The sequence below is a fragment of the Bufo gargarizans genome, chromosome 1, assembly GCF_014858855.1.
Source record: "Bufo gargarizans isolate SCDJY-AF-19 chromosome 1, ASM1485885v1, whole genome shotgun sequence".
Lineage (NCBI taxonomy): Eukaryota > Metazoa > Chordata > Amphibia > Anura > Bufonidae > Bufo > Bufo gargarizans.
In genome coordinates, this window is record NC_058080.1 from 377,489,847 (window position 1) to 377,507,572 (window position 17,726).

At 46.1% G+C, this 17,726-nt stretch overlaps 1 protein-coding gene across 3 annotated transcripts in view; it reads right to left on the reverse strand.

The window, feature by feature from the left end:
- The window catches only part of LOC122931072 (lysophosphatidic acid receptor 1-B-like), a 154,220-nt gene that overhangs the window by 45,067 nt on the left and 91,427 nt on the right, over nt 1-17,726 (reverse strand). For all 3 annotated transcript variants that reach the window (XM_044284990.1, XM_044285008.1, XM_044285000.1), the window contains one exon: nt 8,992-9,121. In XM_044284990.1, the coding sequence (XP_044140925.1) occupies nt 8,992-9,048 (57 nt within the window). In that variant the 5' untranslated portion in view covers nt 9,049-9,121. The remainder of the gene's footprint in view (nt 1-8,991; nt 9,122-17,726) is intronic.

Below are 17,726 nucleotides of genomic sequence, written 5' to 3' on the forward strand. Positions count from 1 at the left end.
CTGGAAGCAGCAGGCACACCCAAACACATCTGTATCTAATCCTATCCTGTGTGATACAGCCTGCTGAGCTGTGTATCTAATCCCATCACTGACCGTCTGCAGGCTCTTCCCTCACAGTCTCTAGAGTGTGAAAAACAGCTTGAATCAGCAAGCGTATCCAATCACATCTGTATCTAATCCTATCCTGTGTGATACAGCCTGCTGAGCGGTGTATCTAAACTCATCACTGACCGTCCATGGGCTCTTCCCTCACCATCTCCAGAGTGTGATAAACAGCTGGAATTGGCAAGCACATCCAAACACATCTGTATCTAATCCTATCCTGTGTGATACAGCCTGCTGAGCTGTGTATCTAATCCCATCACTGACCGTCTGCAGGCTCCTCCCTCACAGTCTCTAGAGTGTGAAAAACAGCTTGAATCAGCAAGCGTATCCAATCACATCTGTATCTAATCCTATCCTGTGTGATACAGCCTGCTGAGCTGTGTATCTAAACTCATCACTGACCGTCCACGGGCTCTTCCCTCACCATCTCCAGAGTGTGATAAACAGCTGGAATTGGCAAGCACATCCAAACACATCTGTATGTGTGCCTGATACAGAGCCTGTTGTGTGCGATACTGCCCGCTGAAGTGTGTATCTAACTCCATTTTGTATGATACAGCCTGTTGAGCCGTGTATCTAATCCCATTTTGTATGATACAGCCTGCTGAGCTGTGTATCTAATCCCATTTTGTATGATACAGCCTGCTGAGCTGTGTATCTAATCCCATTTTGTATGATACAGCCTGCTGAGCTGTGTATCTAATCCCATTTTGTATGATACAGCCTGCTGAGCTGTGTATCTAATCCCATTTTGTATGATACAGCCTGCTGAGCTGTGTATCTAATCCTATCTTGTAAGATCCTGCCTGCTGAGCTGTGTATCTAAGCCTATCTTGTAAGATCCTGCCTGCTGAGCTGTGTATCTAAGCCTATCTTGTAAGATCCTGCCTGCTGAGCTGTGTATCTAAACCCTTAGGCACACTACTGTATCCATTTATCCGCTAAATAAGGATACTGTCCGTATGCGACCCGCATTTTTTTTTTGCAGTCCCATTGATTTCTATGGATTTCAGGTCTGCATTATGAGGACCAGAATAAGACATATGGATGTGGAAAACACATGGATTTCATCAGTGTGCTTTCCACATCCATATATCAGTACAGCAAAAGATAGAACATGTCTTATTCTAGTTCCAATAATGCAGATCTAAAACCCATAGAAATCAATGGCTCTGGAAAAAAAGGCACATCTGACACAGACAGTATCCTTATTTAGCAGATCTGCTACTTGGAGAAATCAGAACAGATACAGTCCTGTGCGTGAGGCCTAATCCTATCTTTTGTGCCCCCATAACAGTGACATCCACAGTGCCCCCATAACAGTGACATCCACAGTGCCCCCATAACAGTGACATCCACAGTGCCCCCATAACAGTGACATCCACAGTGCCCCCATAACAGTGACATCCACAGTGCCCCCATAACAGTGACATCTAGTGTCACTGTTATGAGAGCACTGTGGATATCACTGTTATGGGGTCACTCTAGATGTTATCTACAGTTCCCCACAACAGTGCCCTCCACAGTGCCCCCATGTGCCATCCACAGTGCCCCTAATGACATCAGAAGTGCCCCTTGTGCCTTTCACAGTGCCACCATGTGCAATCCACAGTGCCCCCAAAGTGCTCCCATGTGCCATCCACAGTGCCCCCATGTGCGATCTCCAGTGCCCTCATTTGCCAGCCACAGAGCACCCATGTGCCATCCACAATGCCCCTAATGACATCCACAGTGCCCCAAAGTGCCCATGTGCCGTCCACAGTGCCCCTAATGACATCCACAGTGCCCCCAAAGTGCCCCCATGTGCCATCCACAGTGCCCCCATGAGCGATCTCCAGTGCCCTAATGACATCCACAGTGCACCCATGTGCGATCCACAATGCCCCTAACATCCACAGTGCCCCCATGTGCCATCTACAGTGCCCTCATTTGCCATCCACAGTGCACCCTTGTGCCATGCACAGTGCCCCTAACCCCTAATGACATACACAGTGCTCATGTGCCATCCACAGTGCCCCTAATGACATCCACTGTGCCCCAAAGTGCCATCCACAGTGCCCATAATGACATCCACAGTTCCCCCATGTGCCATACACAGTGTCCCCAAAGTGCCCATGTGCTATCCATAGTGCCCCTAATGCCATCCAAAGTGCCCCCCATGTGCCATCCACAGCTCCCCCAATGACCTCCACAGCATAGTGATCAGCCTCTGTGGCTGATCACTATGCTGTCAGCCATGTACAGCACTTACATCACACTGTACATGAATCAGTACAGGCTTCACATAGCTTCGACTCGCAGGAGGCAGTGACGTCATTAGTGACGATCCGTCTCCTGCTCAAGGCAGGAAGAGAAGAGCGGAAGACAAGGAGACGGACTTTGCCCAGAAGAACAGAAAAGCCATCTGGAGGGAGATCTCAGGAACGGCTGCACTCTGGAAGGTAAGTATGGGACCAATAATCTTTCCGCCACAGGTTAGCTTTTTAAAGCCGAAAAAAGGTTAAGCCCAGAGAACCCCTTTAATTTCATCTTTATGTTAAATGTGATTGTTCCACTTTAAAAGTTTAATGTTAAAAGGGTTTTTCAAGTTTTTTTTAGTTTTTACTAATGATCTATCTTCTGACAGGTCGTCAGTACCTGATTGGTGGGGGTCTAATCAGTAGTGCTGTGGCCTTTTCCAGCTTTGCCTAGGCCGTGTGACATCACGTTTATCGGTCACGTGACCTAGGAACAGCTCAGCACCATTGAAGTGAAAGGGGCCGGGCTGCGATACCAAGTACAGCCGCTATACCATGTACAGTGCTGGGCTTGGTAAGCAGAGAGAAGGCCGTGGCGCTACTGAGAGCACCAGTGCCTTATCAAACAGCTGATCGGCGGGGGCCCCAGGTGTTGGACTCCACCAATCAGATACTGATGACCTTTTCCAGAGGATAGGTCATCAGTAGGGATGAGCGAATCAACTTCAGATGAAACATCCGAAGTCGATTTGCATAAAACTTTGTTCTAATAAGCAGGAGCTCCGTACGGTATTAGAATGTATTGGCTCCGATGAGCCGAAGTTATTACTCGCCAGACTTCGCGCAATAACTTCATAAATTAATTTGTACTGTAAAAAAAACATTTCCCGAACTCAGGTTCGGTTTCAAGGTACCACTTAGAACCAAACCCAAATGATTTTTTACAGTACAAATTAATTTATGAAATTATTACGCGAAGTCTCGCGAGACTTTGCAAAGTAATAACTTAGGCTCATCGGAGCCAATACATTCTAATAATGTACAGAGTTCCTGCTCCGTACAGTATTAGAACAAAGTTTGATGCAAATCGACTTCGGATGTTTCATCTGAAGTCGATTCGCCCATCTCTAGTCATCAGTAAAAAAAAATAAAAAATGTGCTACGAATGCCCTATATTGTTGGCCCTTGTGTGTGGAGGGCTGGCAGGCGGCTGTGCGCAGCAGCGCCGCCAAACCCTGCTAATGTTGTAGGAGTAGGTGCCAGGGTAAGCACAAGTCCGCACAGAGCCTGGCGCTGACATAGCAATGAGCAATGCTGGCTTTGGGAGTCCAGGGAAAAGAGTTTAAAAAAAACAAAACAGAGTTTGGGACCAGTTGGGCGCGGCTAGACGCTGCCACCGATTACCTGCTGAATCATCGGCCAATCGTGATCTTTCTGCATGCTGAAGGATCACAATTTGCCCGCGGCAAATAACTAGACAGCATGGGGACAAGCGATGGCATAACGATCACTCCTTCACATACTGTGGAGGAGATCGCTGCATTTAATAGCAGCGGTCTCCTCCTTTAGCGAGCAGGGGATTGCTGGGAAGGAAAGCTTCCTTCCCGACAATTGCCTGTAGAATCGCGCTGTGTAATACAGCCTTTACAGCAGTAATAATGCTAGTAATGTCACACAGGGATTACTCTCTAATACTCACATTTTCTTCTGAGAACCTGTTGGGCTTATTACTGTCCCTCTAAACTCCGCCAGGCCACTTTCTCTATTGGACTAGAAATGAATAGGCCTCTCCCAAGGCTGCAGGACAGTCTCTCACTATCTGCTGATCTTCCACAGCCCACACTGAGCCAGCCATGGTTTCCAAACTCTCTGTGACAACACTTAGGCCTACTTGTGCAGCACCCATCAGGGAGACTGGAGCTTCTGTCTCTCCTTCTAGTGTCTTCTCTGCCTGGTGACACTTAGGCCTACTTGTGCAGCACCCATCAGGGAGACTGGAGCTTCTGTCTCTCCTTCTAGTGTCTTCTCTGCCTGGTGACACTTAGGCCTACTTCTGCAGCAGCCATCAGGGAGACTGGAGCTTCTGTCTCTCCTTCTAGTGTCTTCTCTGCCTGGTGACACTTAGGCATACTTGTGCAGCACCTATCAGGGAGACTGGAGCTTCTGTCTCTCCTTCTAGTGTCTTCTCTGCCTGGTGACAACACTTAGGCCTACTTGTGCAGCACCCATCAGGGAGACTGGAGCGTCTGTCTCTCCTTCTAGCCTTCCACCACTCCACTCAGGCTCCCTGTCTCCCCTTATGGCCAACTGAAACAATCATGGTCGCTGTATTCAAGAATGCTGCTGTCATTCGCTCTGAGCTGACCGCCCACACTCTGATTAGACAGCACCATCTGCCGCCGGCAAATTGTGATCTTTCAGCATGCAGATTGGCTGATGATACATTGGGTAATCAGTGGCAGTGTTGCACTGCCAGATGATTGGTAATGACGAGCATTACTACGAACACTTGTTAGCAACCATCTGGAAGAAAATCTGCCAGAGTAATACAGGCTTAGGCCTCATTCACACGACCGTTGTTTTGGTCAACATCCGAGCTGCAGTTTTTGCGGTTTGGATGCAGACCCATTCACTTCAATGGGGCCGCAAAAGATGCAGACAGCACTCCGTGTGCTGTCTGCATCCGTTGCTCCGTTTCGAGGCCCCCTAAAAAAAATATAGCATGTCCTATTCTTGTACGTTTTGTGGACAAGAATAGGCAGTTATATCAATGGCTGTCTGTGCAGTTAGGCAAATTGCGTACCGAGGACCGCAAAATACACACAGTCGTGTGCATGAGGCCTTAAAGGTATGTTCACGTGTCAGATTTTGACATCGGTTTTAGTGTTGAAACCGCCTCTCATTGTTTTCAATGGTTGGAGGAGGGGGGGCACACACCACAATTCATTCGGCCAACGATTTTTCACATGTGGTTTTCCAGACCACGCCAAGAATGGACATGTCCATTCTCGGCACGTTTTACCATGTGGGCACCTTTGGAAACCGCAGTGAGAGCATGCTCACGGTTCAACTACATTCAATGGAGCTAAACTAAAAGTGTGACTGCAGCATTCAAGACGAGAAATGAAAGCAGAAACAGCAGCGGTTTCTGCCATTGGATACTTGGTGGATTTTGAAACAGACATGTGAACATATCCTTGTAATTTAAAGAGAACAGTCCATAAACAGACGGTTCAACTTTCTTACAAAGACTTGGATTGAGACCGTGTTGGTGGCTCTATGGCATGGCACTGTACTCCTGGTGCACAGGATATTGTGTGGCATACATGTTGCAGATTCACATCTGTGGGTAAATGATCATTTGTCTAAGGCAGGGATGGCCAACCTGCAGCTCTTCAGCTGTTGCAAAACTAGAACTTCCAGCATGCCCAGTCTGCCTACAGCAGGGCATGGTGGGAGTTGTAGTTTTACAACAGCTGGAGAGGCACAGGTTGGCCAGCCCTGGTCTAAGGTAATGGCATAGCACCCATGAAGACTCATGAAGATGCAGGGCAGATTAAGGGCTCTTTCACACCTGCGTTCTTTTCTTCCGGCATAGAGTTCCGTCATCGGGGCTCTATGCCTGAAGAATCCTGATCAGTTTTATCCTAATGCATTCTGAATGGAGTGAAATCCGTTCAGGATGCATCAGGATGTCTTCAGTTCCGGAACGGAACGTTTTTGGGCCGGAGAAAATACGGCAGCATGCTGCGCTTTTTGCTCCGGCCAAAAATCCTGAACACTTGCCGCAAGGCCGGATCCGGAATTAATGCCCATTGAAAGGCATTGATCCGGATCCGGCCTTAAGCTAAACGTCGTTTTGGCGCATTGCCGGATCCGACGTTTAGCTTTTTCTGAATGGTTACCATGGCTGCCAAGATGCTAAAGTCCTGGCAGCCATGGTAAAGTGTAGCGGGGAGCGGGGGAGCAGCATACTTACTGTCTGTGCGGCTCCCGGGGCGTTCCAGAGTGACGTCAGGGCGCCCCACGTGCATGGATGACGTGATCACATGGCACGTCATCCATGCACATGGGGCGCTCTGACGTCATTCTGGAGCGCCCCGGGAGCCGTGCGGACTGTAAGTATACCGCTCCCCCGCTCCCCACTACTACTATGGCAACCAGAACTTTAATAGCGTCCTGGCTGCCATAGTAACACTGAAAGAATTTTGAAGACGAATCCGTCTTCAAATGCTTTCAGTACACTTGCGTTTTTCCGGATCCGGCGTGTAATTCCGGCAAGTGGAGTACACGCCGGATCCGGACAACGCAAGTGTGAAAGAGGCCTTACACAACCATGGGGGTGCCATCTTGATAGAAAAGACTGTGGCAAGGAGTGACTTTCCAGAGACCCACAGCAGCACTGTAGGACAGTCACTTGACGCAACTCAAATCAAAGCAAAGCATCCCAAAGAGTTTCACGGTCCCCGGCCCTGGTCAAGGACTTGTCCTACTGCTGGAAGAAAATAAAAGTATCTGTCAATGGGAAAGGGATCATTCCACAAAAGGTAGTACCCCTCCCAGCCATCATGTTCTTTGGTCATGTGTGACAATGATCTAATAGCAGTATATTGTGCTAATTGTGAAGTTACTTTAGACCCTTTTAGCTTCTACAACACTCCATTTTTTTTTCTGGTCCTTAAAGGGGTTCTCCAGGACTTACTTATTGGCCAGCTATACTTAGGATAGGTCATCAATATCAGATCTGCAGGGGTCTGACACATGGCACCGGCGCTGGAACCAAGTGCTGTGTAGTTCTGGTACCTAGTTCCAGTGCTGGAGCTTGTGAAAAAAAAGCAAACCAAAGACACAAGTAATTGGGACAACAGTGAGTTTTCAGCTACAGCTCCTTAATCCTATACAGCAGTTCCCTACTATAGACGTATCTAGGAGGGTAATAAATTCTAAGTCCCAGTAGCCTCCATGGCAGCCCATCAGCAGACGCAGTGCTGTTTTATGACCCTTGGTGAATAAACAGATGTGGCTATAAACGGCAACCTATGTTCAGATTCATATTACAGGGGGGGGGGACCTGAATCCCATCATTTATAAATGTCAGCTTAGAGAGCAAGTTCAGCAATACATGTACATGAGCTATTTCTTATCTCCATATATTTTAGAATATTCGGAATTCACACCAAACAGCCCCCATTACAGTGAATGTGATCCGTAGGGCACCAGCAGAGCCAGTGGTTCTGGTACTCAGTCGGAACCGAATATCAGGATGGTGGCGCATTGTGCGCTTATACAGCTAATACAAGGGAGACCAGAATAGAAGATCCCCCTCCTTACTAGCGAAACAAAACCAGCTAGGGGGCTACCGAATGTAAATACCCCCTTTAAAATCTTATCCGGGAAAACTTCATTGAAGAAAACTCTACAAAACAAAAGTGATTTTAAAAAAAACATATTGTTTGTTGTCTTGGGCTACTTTCACACTCGCGTTTGGTGCGGATCAGTCATGGATCTGCAGAGACTGATCCGTTCAGATAATACAACCGCATGCATCCGTTCAGAACGGATACGTTTGTATTATCTGTAACATAGCCAAAACGGATCAGTCTTGAACACCATTGAAAGTCAATGGGGGACAGATCCGTTTTCTATTGTGCCAGAGAAAACGGATCCGTTCCCGTTGACTTACATTGTGTGTTAGGACGGATCCGTTTGGCTCAGTTTCGTCAGACGGACACCAAAACGCTGCAGGCAGCATTTTGGTGTCCACCTCCAAAGCTAAATGGAGGCGGGACGGAGCAAAACTGATGCATTCTGAGCAGATCCTTATCCATTCAGAATGCATTAGGGCAAAACTGGCCCATTTTGGACCGCTTGTAAGAACCCTGAATGGATCTCACAAACGGAAACCAAGACGCCAGTGGGAAAGTAACCTTAAATGTATAAGTAATGGTGATAGATCAGGTAAGGCAACAATACAAGTTTATTTCAGAAGTAGCAGGAACTGTTAAAGGGACATTCTGGTTACATCAAGTTATCCCCTACACACAGGATATGGGGTAACTATCAGATCGGTGGTGGTCCTACACCTGGGACACGGACCAATGATGAGAACAGGGGCAAAAAAAACATGGAGCCTACCTGAAATGTATGGAGTGGGTGGTCGGAAACGCGTGAAGCCTCTCCATTCATTTCTATGGGAGTCCCGAAAATAGCCGAGTAGAGCACTGAGGCACATTTCTGACCACCCACTCCGTTCATTTGAGGGCCCCGTGGTAGGACGCCCACCAATCTAATAACTTCATATAACCAGAATACCCCTTTAAGTAGCTGGTCAATGTGTGCAACTCAATGTATTTTAATGCCCCCTCTTTTAGACTAAAGCTAAACCCTCAAAGTGATTGACAGCATCAGTCTCTGGAGCCTGGGAAACCACAAATCTGTATGAAACATCTAGTTTTTCCATGGAGTTGGCAATAAAACGTTCCTGTATTAGCTGTAAGAACCCACCTACATGTTTGCTTTGGAAGTCTTCCTAACAATTAAGCCTCCTTGAAAGCAAACAGAGCCTTAGACAAGAGGGTACTGTGAGTATGCCACCAATGCAACTCTAAATTGCTCCTTTCGTTAAAAAAGACAAAATGTAAGAAGTTACCTGAGACTGAGACATCATGCCAATGGGCTCAGTAACAAACTCAGACAGTGTAGCCATCTTGGGGCAGCAGGATGGATCTGATATTACGTTCTCAACCAAATTAGGTCAAATCTCAGTCATACTGACAACTCTGTAGAAGCAAGCACAAGTTAACAGAAATTCATTCACTTGAAATGCATAATGAGTATCATTCAGTGCAGGATATGAAAAAATAATAATAAATCACTTCAAGGCTATAGGCACATGTGACATGGAAAAAATATATATTTTTACATACGTGGGACTTTAAACAAATGTTGTAGCAACTTTTAGTCTACACTCTTCATTCCTTAATTCATTTTCAGGCCCCCTTGATATTCAGATTACAACCTGCTCCTAGTTTCACTCTTAGTAATATACACTGGATGTGATGCCTGTCAGTCCAGGATGCTGCTGTCTTCACTGGCTCTCATGTTTCTGTACAGTTATTTATCTGTACTTCATTTTCCTTCTGTAGCTTCTGATTCTGAGATTCTCAGTTGCCTATAGCAAACCAATCAGATTACACCTTTCACTTTTCAGTGCTCCTTTGGAAAATGAAAGGTGAAATCTGATTAGTTACTATATGCAACTAAGCCAGTTTTCCTTTACACAAGTTTTGAGAATCTCCCCCACAGTTTTTTTTTTTTTACCGATGACCTATCCAGCAGTATCTCATTGGTGGGGTTTGACACCCAGGACCCCCGCTGATCAGCTGTTTGAGAAGTCACCGGTGCTCACAGTAGCGCAGCGGCCTTCTCTCAGCTTACCAGGCACAGTGCATGGGTCCAAGTTGAGCCTAGGCCATGTGACCGATGGACATGACGTTACGTGGCTTAGGCAAAGATGGAAAAAGGCCTCGGTGCTACTGTAAGCGCCGCTGTCTTCTCACTTCTCAAACAGTTGATTGGCAGGGGTCTTGGGTGTCAGACCCCTACCTATCAGATACTGACTAGGTCATCAGTTAAAAAATAAAATAAAAATAAAAACTGTTGGAAAACCCATTTAAATGAGAAAACAATGGGGTTGATTTATCAAAAAGGTGTAAAACCTGGTTAACTTGCCCTTAGCAACCAACCAAATTTCACCTTTCCAATGGAGCTCTGAAAAATCAAAGGTGGAATCTGATTGGTTGCTATGGACTACTAAGCCAGTTCTACTTTACACCAGTTTGATATAGTACCAACATATTCCACAGCACTTTACCATCAGAGGGTAGAAACCAAATTAAATATTACATAGCAACAAACAAGTCAACAAGAGCAGTGAGGGCCCTACTCACAAGAGCTTACAATCTATGACCCCAGCAACCATGTTCTTTATTTACATAGAACAACTTCATGGACAAGGAAAGCATAGTTCCAGGAACACTTCTAGTGCCATAAAACCGTTTTAAGCATATCAAGTGAGTTTTCCGTCCAATTAATCTATTTCCAGCAAAGATGACTTTATTTTCTGATTATAGCTTTGACCACTCTCTCCCAATAACATAGTTCCTGAAGAACTTGAAGATTGCATTAAAATTTATTTCAGATCATGCCAACAAGCAAAGCGTACAACATCCAGCCAATAAAGGGCATCTGTCACCTGCCAAAACCCATATAAAATCCATAACATAAGGGCATCCGTAGGGTGCCCTACCAAACATGAGTTAGGCCTTCTGTGTGTCGGCCAGATCTCCTGGACTGACGGTGGGTCATCTGACCTGAACTCACTGCATCATAGTGATTTATAATACAGTGAGTTCCTATGAGACCGTGGGTCTATTGTGCTGTAAATGACGTACATGACACACGGGACGTTTTTGCTGGACTGCACACGGAGATAGGGATCCATCAGCTGGAGGACAAAGTAACTGGTTATCAACTAGGAGAAGACGGCACTATCAGTATTTATCTGCTTTGTAGGATATGCACTGAAGTCTCATATTTAACTAGCCACAGGGCAGCTGCTTTATATTGCCCAAGAAAACAGACCTGACCTTTCAGTAGGATATTTAAAGGGATTATCTGGGAGTTCTATATTATAGGCCATCAATATCTGATTGGTGGGACTCAGAACCTCCAGACCCATTCACGAGAATGGAACCGAGCTGCAATTAATCAATGTGACATCAATGGCCTAGGAAGAGGCCACAGTGCTCACCAGAGAGCCATGGCTAATCGGTGGAAATGACAGAAATCCGACCCCCACCGATCAGATATTGATGACCTATCCTGAGGATAGGCCATCAATGTTAAACTCCCTTAAAGGGGTTATCAGAGTTATTTTTTTTTTCTTTCTATGTTCCTAACTAAGCAAATGTAACAGCTTTCTAATTCACTCACTTTATCTCCGGTGGCTGGTTTCTCAGATTTCACAGAGGGTCACATGACCTGTGATGTCAGCTTCTCTCCCTGCTCTGATAAAGGTCGTTTACAAGCCTGAAAACGAAACGTCACTATGCTGGCCACGCCCCCCTTCATTGCGTCTACTCTTTGCTAGGATACTTAACCCCTTCAGCTGCACAGCTCTGCAGCAGGGACAATTCTGGGCACTGGAGCTGACATACTAGAGAGAACATTGCACAAGAAGGTAGGGGGAAGATCCTGTGTGTATTAGCAGTGTCATTATACAAGTGGGACATGTAGTTCTACACATACAACATGCTGCTGATTCTCCCAGCAGGCAGACATGTCACTCAGGGCATCTCTTGTAGCCACTCCCTTAGCAGAGCAGGGGGAAGGGCAGACATGTCATCCAGGGCAGCACCTGTATTCGCTCCCTTAGCAGAGCAGGGGGAGGGGCAGAGATGGTTTTTATTGCATGTAAACAAAGGGCCAGAAAAGAACCAGGGAAATGAGGAAATACATATATTTTTTGCATAAAACTTGCTTAGCTCAGTTATATATCAGATTTTCAGTGCTATATTTTTTTTTTCATAACTCGGACAACCCCTTTAACCACCTCCCGACCGCTGTACGCAGATATGCGTCTGGGAGGTGGTTGCTTTACTCCTCCTGGACGCATATACGCGTCATCTCGCGAGATTTCCTGTGAACGCGCGCACACAGGCGCGCGCGCTCACAGGAACGGAAGGTAAGCGAGTGGATCTCCAGCCTGCCAGCGGCGATAGCTCGCTGGCAGGCTGGAGATCCGAATTTTTTAACCCCTAACAGGTATATTAGACGCTGTTTTCATAACAGCGTCTAATATACCTCCTACCTGGTCCTCTGGTGGTCCCTTTTGTTAGGATCGACCACCAGAGGACACAGGTAGGTCAGTAAAGTCGCACCAAACACTACACTACACCCCCCCCCCCGTCACTTATTAACCCTTTATGAACCCCTGATCACCCCATATAAACTCCCTGATCACCCCCCTGTCATTGATCACCCCCCTGTCATTGATCACCCCCCTGTCATTGATCACCCCCCTGTCAGGCTCCGTTCAGACGTCCGTATGATTTTTACGGATCCACGGATACATGGATCGGATCCGCAAAACGCATACGGACGTCTGAATGGAGCCTTACAGGGGGGTGATCAATGACAGGCAGGTGATCACCCATATACACTCCCTGATCACCCCCTGTCATTGATCACCCCCCTGTCATTGATCACCCCCCTGTAAGGCTCCATTCAGACGTCCGCATGTGTTTTGTGGATCCGTAAAAATCATGCGGACATCTGAATGGAGCCTTACAGGGGGGGGTGATCAGTGATAGGGGGGTGATCACCCTGATCACCCCCTGTCATTGATCACCCCCCTGTAAGGCTCCATTCAGACGTCCGCATGTGTTTTGTGGATCCGATCCATGTATCCGTAAAAATCATGCGGACGTCTGAATGGAGCCTTACAGGGGGGGTGATCAGTGACAGGGGGGTGATCACCCTGATCACCCCCTGTCATTGATAACCCCCCTGTAAGGCTCCATTCAGACGTTCGCATGTGTTTTGTGGATCCGATCCATGGATCCGTAAAAATCATGCGGACGTCTGAATGGAGCCTTACAGGGGGGGTGATCAGTGACAGGGGGGGTGATCACCCTGATCACCCCCTGTCATTGATAACCCCTCTGTAAGGCTCCATTCAGACGTCCGCATGTGTTTTGTGGATCCGATCCATGTATCCATGGATCCGTAAAAATCATGCGGACGTCTGAATGGAGCCTTACAGGGGGGGTGATCAGTGACAGGGGGGTGATCACCCTGATAACCCCCCTGTAAGGCTCCATTCAGACGTCCGCATGTGTTTTGCGGATCCGATCCATGGATCCGTAAAAATCATACGGACGTCTGAATGGAGCCTTACCAGGGGGGTGATCAATAACTGGGGGGTGATCAGGGAGTCTATATGGGTGATCACCCCCCTGTCATTGATCACCCCCCCTGTCATTGATCACCCCCCCTGTAAGGCTCCATTCAGACATTTTTTTGGCCCAAGTTAGCGGAAATTTTTTGTTTGTTTTTGTTTTTTCTTACTAAGTCTCATATTCCACTAACTTGTGTCAAAAAATAAAATCTCACATGAACTCACCATACCCCTCACGGAATCCAAATGCGTAAACATTTTTAGACATTTATATTCCAGACTTCTTCTCACGCTTTAGGGCCCCTAAAAAGCCAGGGCAGTATAAATACCCCACATGTGACCCCATTTCGGAAAGAAGACACCCCAAGGTATTCCGTGAGGGGCATATTGAGTCCATGAAAGATTGAAATTTTTGTCCTAAGTTAGCGGAAAGTGAGACTTTGTGAGAAAAAAAACAAAAAACAAAAAAATCAATATCCGCTAACTTATGCAAAAAAAATAAAAATTCTAGGAACTCGCCAGGCCCCTCATTGAATACCTTGGGGTGTCTTCTTTCCAAAGTGGGGTCACATGTGGGGTATTTATACTGCGCTGGCTTTTTAGGGGCCCGAAAGTGTGAGAAGAAGTCTGGGATCCAAATGTCTAAAAATGCCCTCCTAAAAGGAATTTGGGCCCCTTTGCGCATCTAGGCTGCAAAAAAGTGTCACACATGTGGTATCGCCGTACTCAGGAGAAGTTGGGGAATGTGTTTTGGGGTGTCATTTTACATATACCCATGCTGGGTGAGAAAAATATCTTGGTCAAATGCCAACTTTGTATAAAAAAAATGGGAAAAGTTATCTTTTGCCAAGATATTTCTCTCACCCAGCATGGGTATATGTAAAATGACACCCCAAAACACATTCCCCAACTTCTCCTGAGTACGGCGATACCAGATGTGTGACACTTTTTTGCAGCCAAGGTGGGCAAAGGGGCACATATTCCAAAGTGCACCTTTCGGATTTCACCGGTCATTTTTTACACATTTCGATTGCAAAGTTCTTCTCACACATTTGGGCCCCTAAATTGCCAGGGCAGTATAACTACGCCACAAGTGACCCCATTTTGGAAAGAAGACACCCCAAGGTATTCCGTGAGGGGCATGGCGAGTTCCTAGAATGTTTTATTTTTTGTCGCAAGTTAGTGGAATATGAGACTTTGTAAGAAAAAAATAAAAATAAAAAATCATCATCATTTTCCGCTAACTTGTGACAAAAAATAAAAAGTTCTATGAACTCACTATGCCCATCAGCGAATACCTTAGGGTGTCTACTTTCCGAAATGGGGTCATTTGTGGGGTGTTTCTACTGTCTGGGCATTGTAGAACCTCAGGAAACATGACAGGTGCTCAGAAAGTCAGAGCTGCTTCAAAAAGCGGAAATTCACATTTTTGTACCATAGTTTGTAAACGCTATAACTTTTACCCAAACCATTTTTTTTTTTGCCCAAACATTTTTTTTTTTATCAAAGACATGTAGAACTATAAAGTTAGCGAAAAATGTATATATGGATGTCGTTTTTTTTGCAAAATTTTACAGCTGAAAGTGAAAAATGTCATTTTTTTGCAAAAAAATCGTTACATGTCGATTAATAACAAAAAAAGTAAAAATGTCAGCAGCAATAAAATACCACCCAATGAAAGCTCTATTAGTGAGAAGAAAAGGAGGTAAAATTCATTTGGGTTGTAAGTTGCATGACCGAGCGATAAACGGTGAAAGTAGTGTAGTGCCGAAGTGTAAAAAGTGCTCTGGTCATGAAGGGGGTTTCAGCTAGCGGGGCTGAAGTGGTTAAACATACAGCTCTGACACAGTTATGTGAAACACACCCCAAGCTGGCCATACAATGGGGGGGTATACTGATCTCATACACACTAGGCTATGCAATATGCCCTAGCTACTGAACTAGGCAAACTACAAATGTCACCTTTTATCTCATGTTATGTTGAAGGTGGATATACGGTTGGAGAAAAAAAAACGCACAAAAAAGTAAATCCAGCAGGGCAGGGATGTCCCCTGAACATCCTTTCATATTGCGCATGCGCCGGCCGGCTGTCTTTAGTTGGCCGGCGCATGCGCAATATGAAAAGCTGTTCATCTGCCCATAATGGGCAGAGCAGTGCGCAGGTGCGGGCCCGTTCCCAGCCCGCCGTCCTCTGGTGCCGCTCGTGACGTCCCGCCGGCTGGAGGTGTGTTTTTCTGGGCACATCGCCCAGTAACGCCGCCCCTGGGCACCTTCAGAAGGTAATTTGCATAAGTTTAAAAAGTATTATTTTCATTATCTGGGCGAGGGACACATAAGAGACGGGTATGATCGTAATTAGGGTTAAAGAGTCTATAACCTGATCTGAGCGGTCTAAAACGCTCAGATTAGGTGAAAGACTCCCTTTAAATATCTTAATATATCTTTTCATGGGACAACCCTGAAGAAATGACACTTTGATACAATGTAAAGTAGTCAGTGTACAGCTTGTATAACTGTAAATGTGGTGTGCCTTCAGAATAACTCAACACTCAGCCATTAATGTCTAACCCGCTGGCAACAAAAGAGAGTACACCCCTAAGTGAAAAATGGGCAATGTGCGCAATTAGCAATTTTCCCTCCCCTATGTCATGGGACTTAGTGTTACAAGGTCTCAAGTGTAAATGGGGAGAAGGTGTGATAAATTTGGTGTTATCGCTCTCAGACTCTCTCATACTGGAGACTGGAAGTTCAACATGGCACCTCAAGCCAAAGAACTCTCTGAGGATCTGAAAAAAAGACTTGTTGCTCTACATAAATATGGCCTAGGCTATAAGAAGATTTCCAACACCCTGAAACTTAGCTGCAGCATGGTGGCCAACACTATATAGCAGTTTACCAAGACAGGTTCCACTCAGAACAGGCCTCGCCATGGTCGACCAAAGAAGTTGAGTGCATGTGCTCAGCATCATATCCAGAGGTTGTCTTTTTAAAATAGACATATGAATGCTTCCAGCATTGCTGCGGAGGTTAAAGGGGTGAGGGGGGGGGGGGGGGGGGTGTCAGTCTCTCAGTACTCAGACCATACGCCTCACACAGCATCAAATTGGTCTGCAAGGCTGTCGTTCCAAAAGGAAGCCTCACCTAAAGATGATGCACAAGAAAGCCTGCAAACAGTTTGCTGAAGACCAGCAGACTAAATACATGGATTACTGGAACCATGTCCTGTGGTCTAATGAGACCAAGATAAACTTATTTGGTTCAGATGGTGTCAAGAGTGTGTGGCGGCAACCAGGTGAGGAGTACAAAGACAAGTGTGTCTTGCCTACAGTCAAGCATGGTGGTGGGAGTGTCATGGTTTGGGGCTGCTGTTGGCTGTGGGAAGCTTGAGTTCAATGAGGGAACCTTGAATGCCAACATGTACTGTGACGTACTTAAGCCGAACATGATCACCTACTTTCGGAAACTGGGCTGCAGGGCAGTATTCCAACATGATAATGACCCCAGACACACCTCCACGACGACCACTGGCTTGCTAAAGAAACTGAGGGTAAAGGTGCTGGACTGGCCAAGCATGTCTCAAGACCTAAACGCTATTGAGAATCTGTGGGGCATCCTCAAATGGAAGGTGGAGGAGCACAAGGTCTCTAACATCCACCAGCTTTGTGATGTTGTCATGGAGGAGTGGAAGAGGATTCAAGTGGCAACCTGTGAAGCTCTAGTGAACACCATGCCCAAGAGAGTTAAGGCAGTGCTGGAAAATAATGTTGGCCACACAAAATATTGACACTTTGGGGTGTACTCACTTTTGTTGCCAGGCGGTTTAGACATTATTGGCTGTGTGTTGAGTTATTCTGAGGGCACACCAAATTTACACTGTATACAAGCTGCACACAGACTACTTTACATTGTATTAAAGTGTCATCCTATGAAGAGATATAATAAAATATTTACAAAAACGTGAGGGGTGTACTCACTTTTGTGAGATATTGTTTATATAGTGGAATAAACTAAGATTTTTGAAGGACATTTTTAGAGGATCAACGTGGTGAAATATATCTGATAGTCTGTGTATTTGATTGTACCCCAAATTCCCACCTATGCAGTTCTCTTTGATTGTCAGCTCCATGGTTGTCCTCTGACAGGCCACTCCCGCAGCCGGCTCGTACGTACAGTACAAGTCCCATGGAGTGGATATAACGACCTGGTGATTCACTTCCTTATGCAGGTTCCTGGGCAGTGTGGTGGTGCGGCAGATGTGCTGCAGAAATATCTGCTGCTGAAAATAGGGAATTTGGCAAATCGTCGGCCATGTTACAGAATTTTCTGAAACAAACCAGTGGCATGTGAACATCCTCTCAGTGTAGGGGGGTGCAATGATTAATCTCATCCAGTCAAAATCTATAGGGTACGCCCAGATGGTCAAC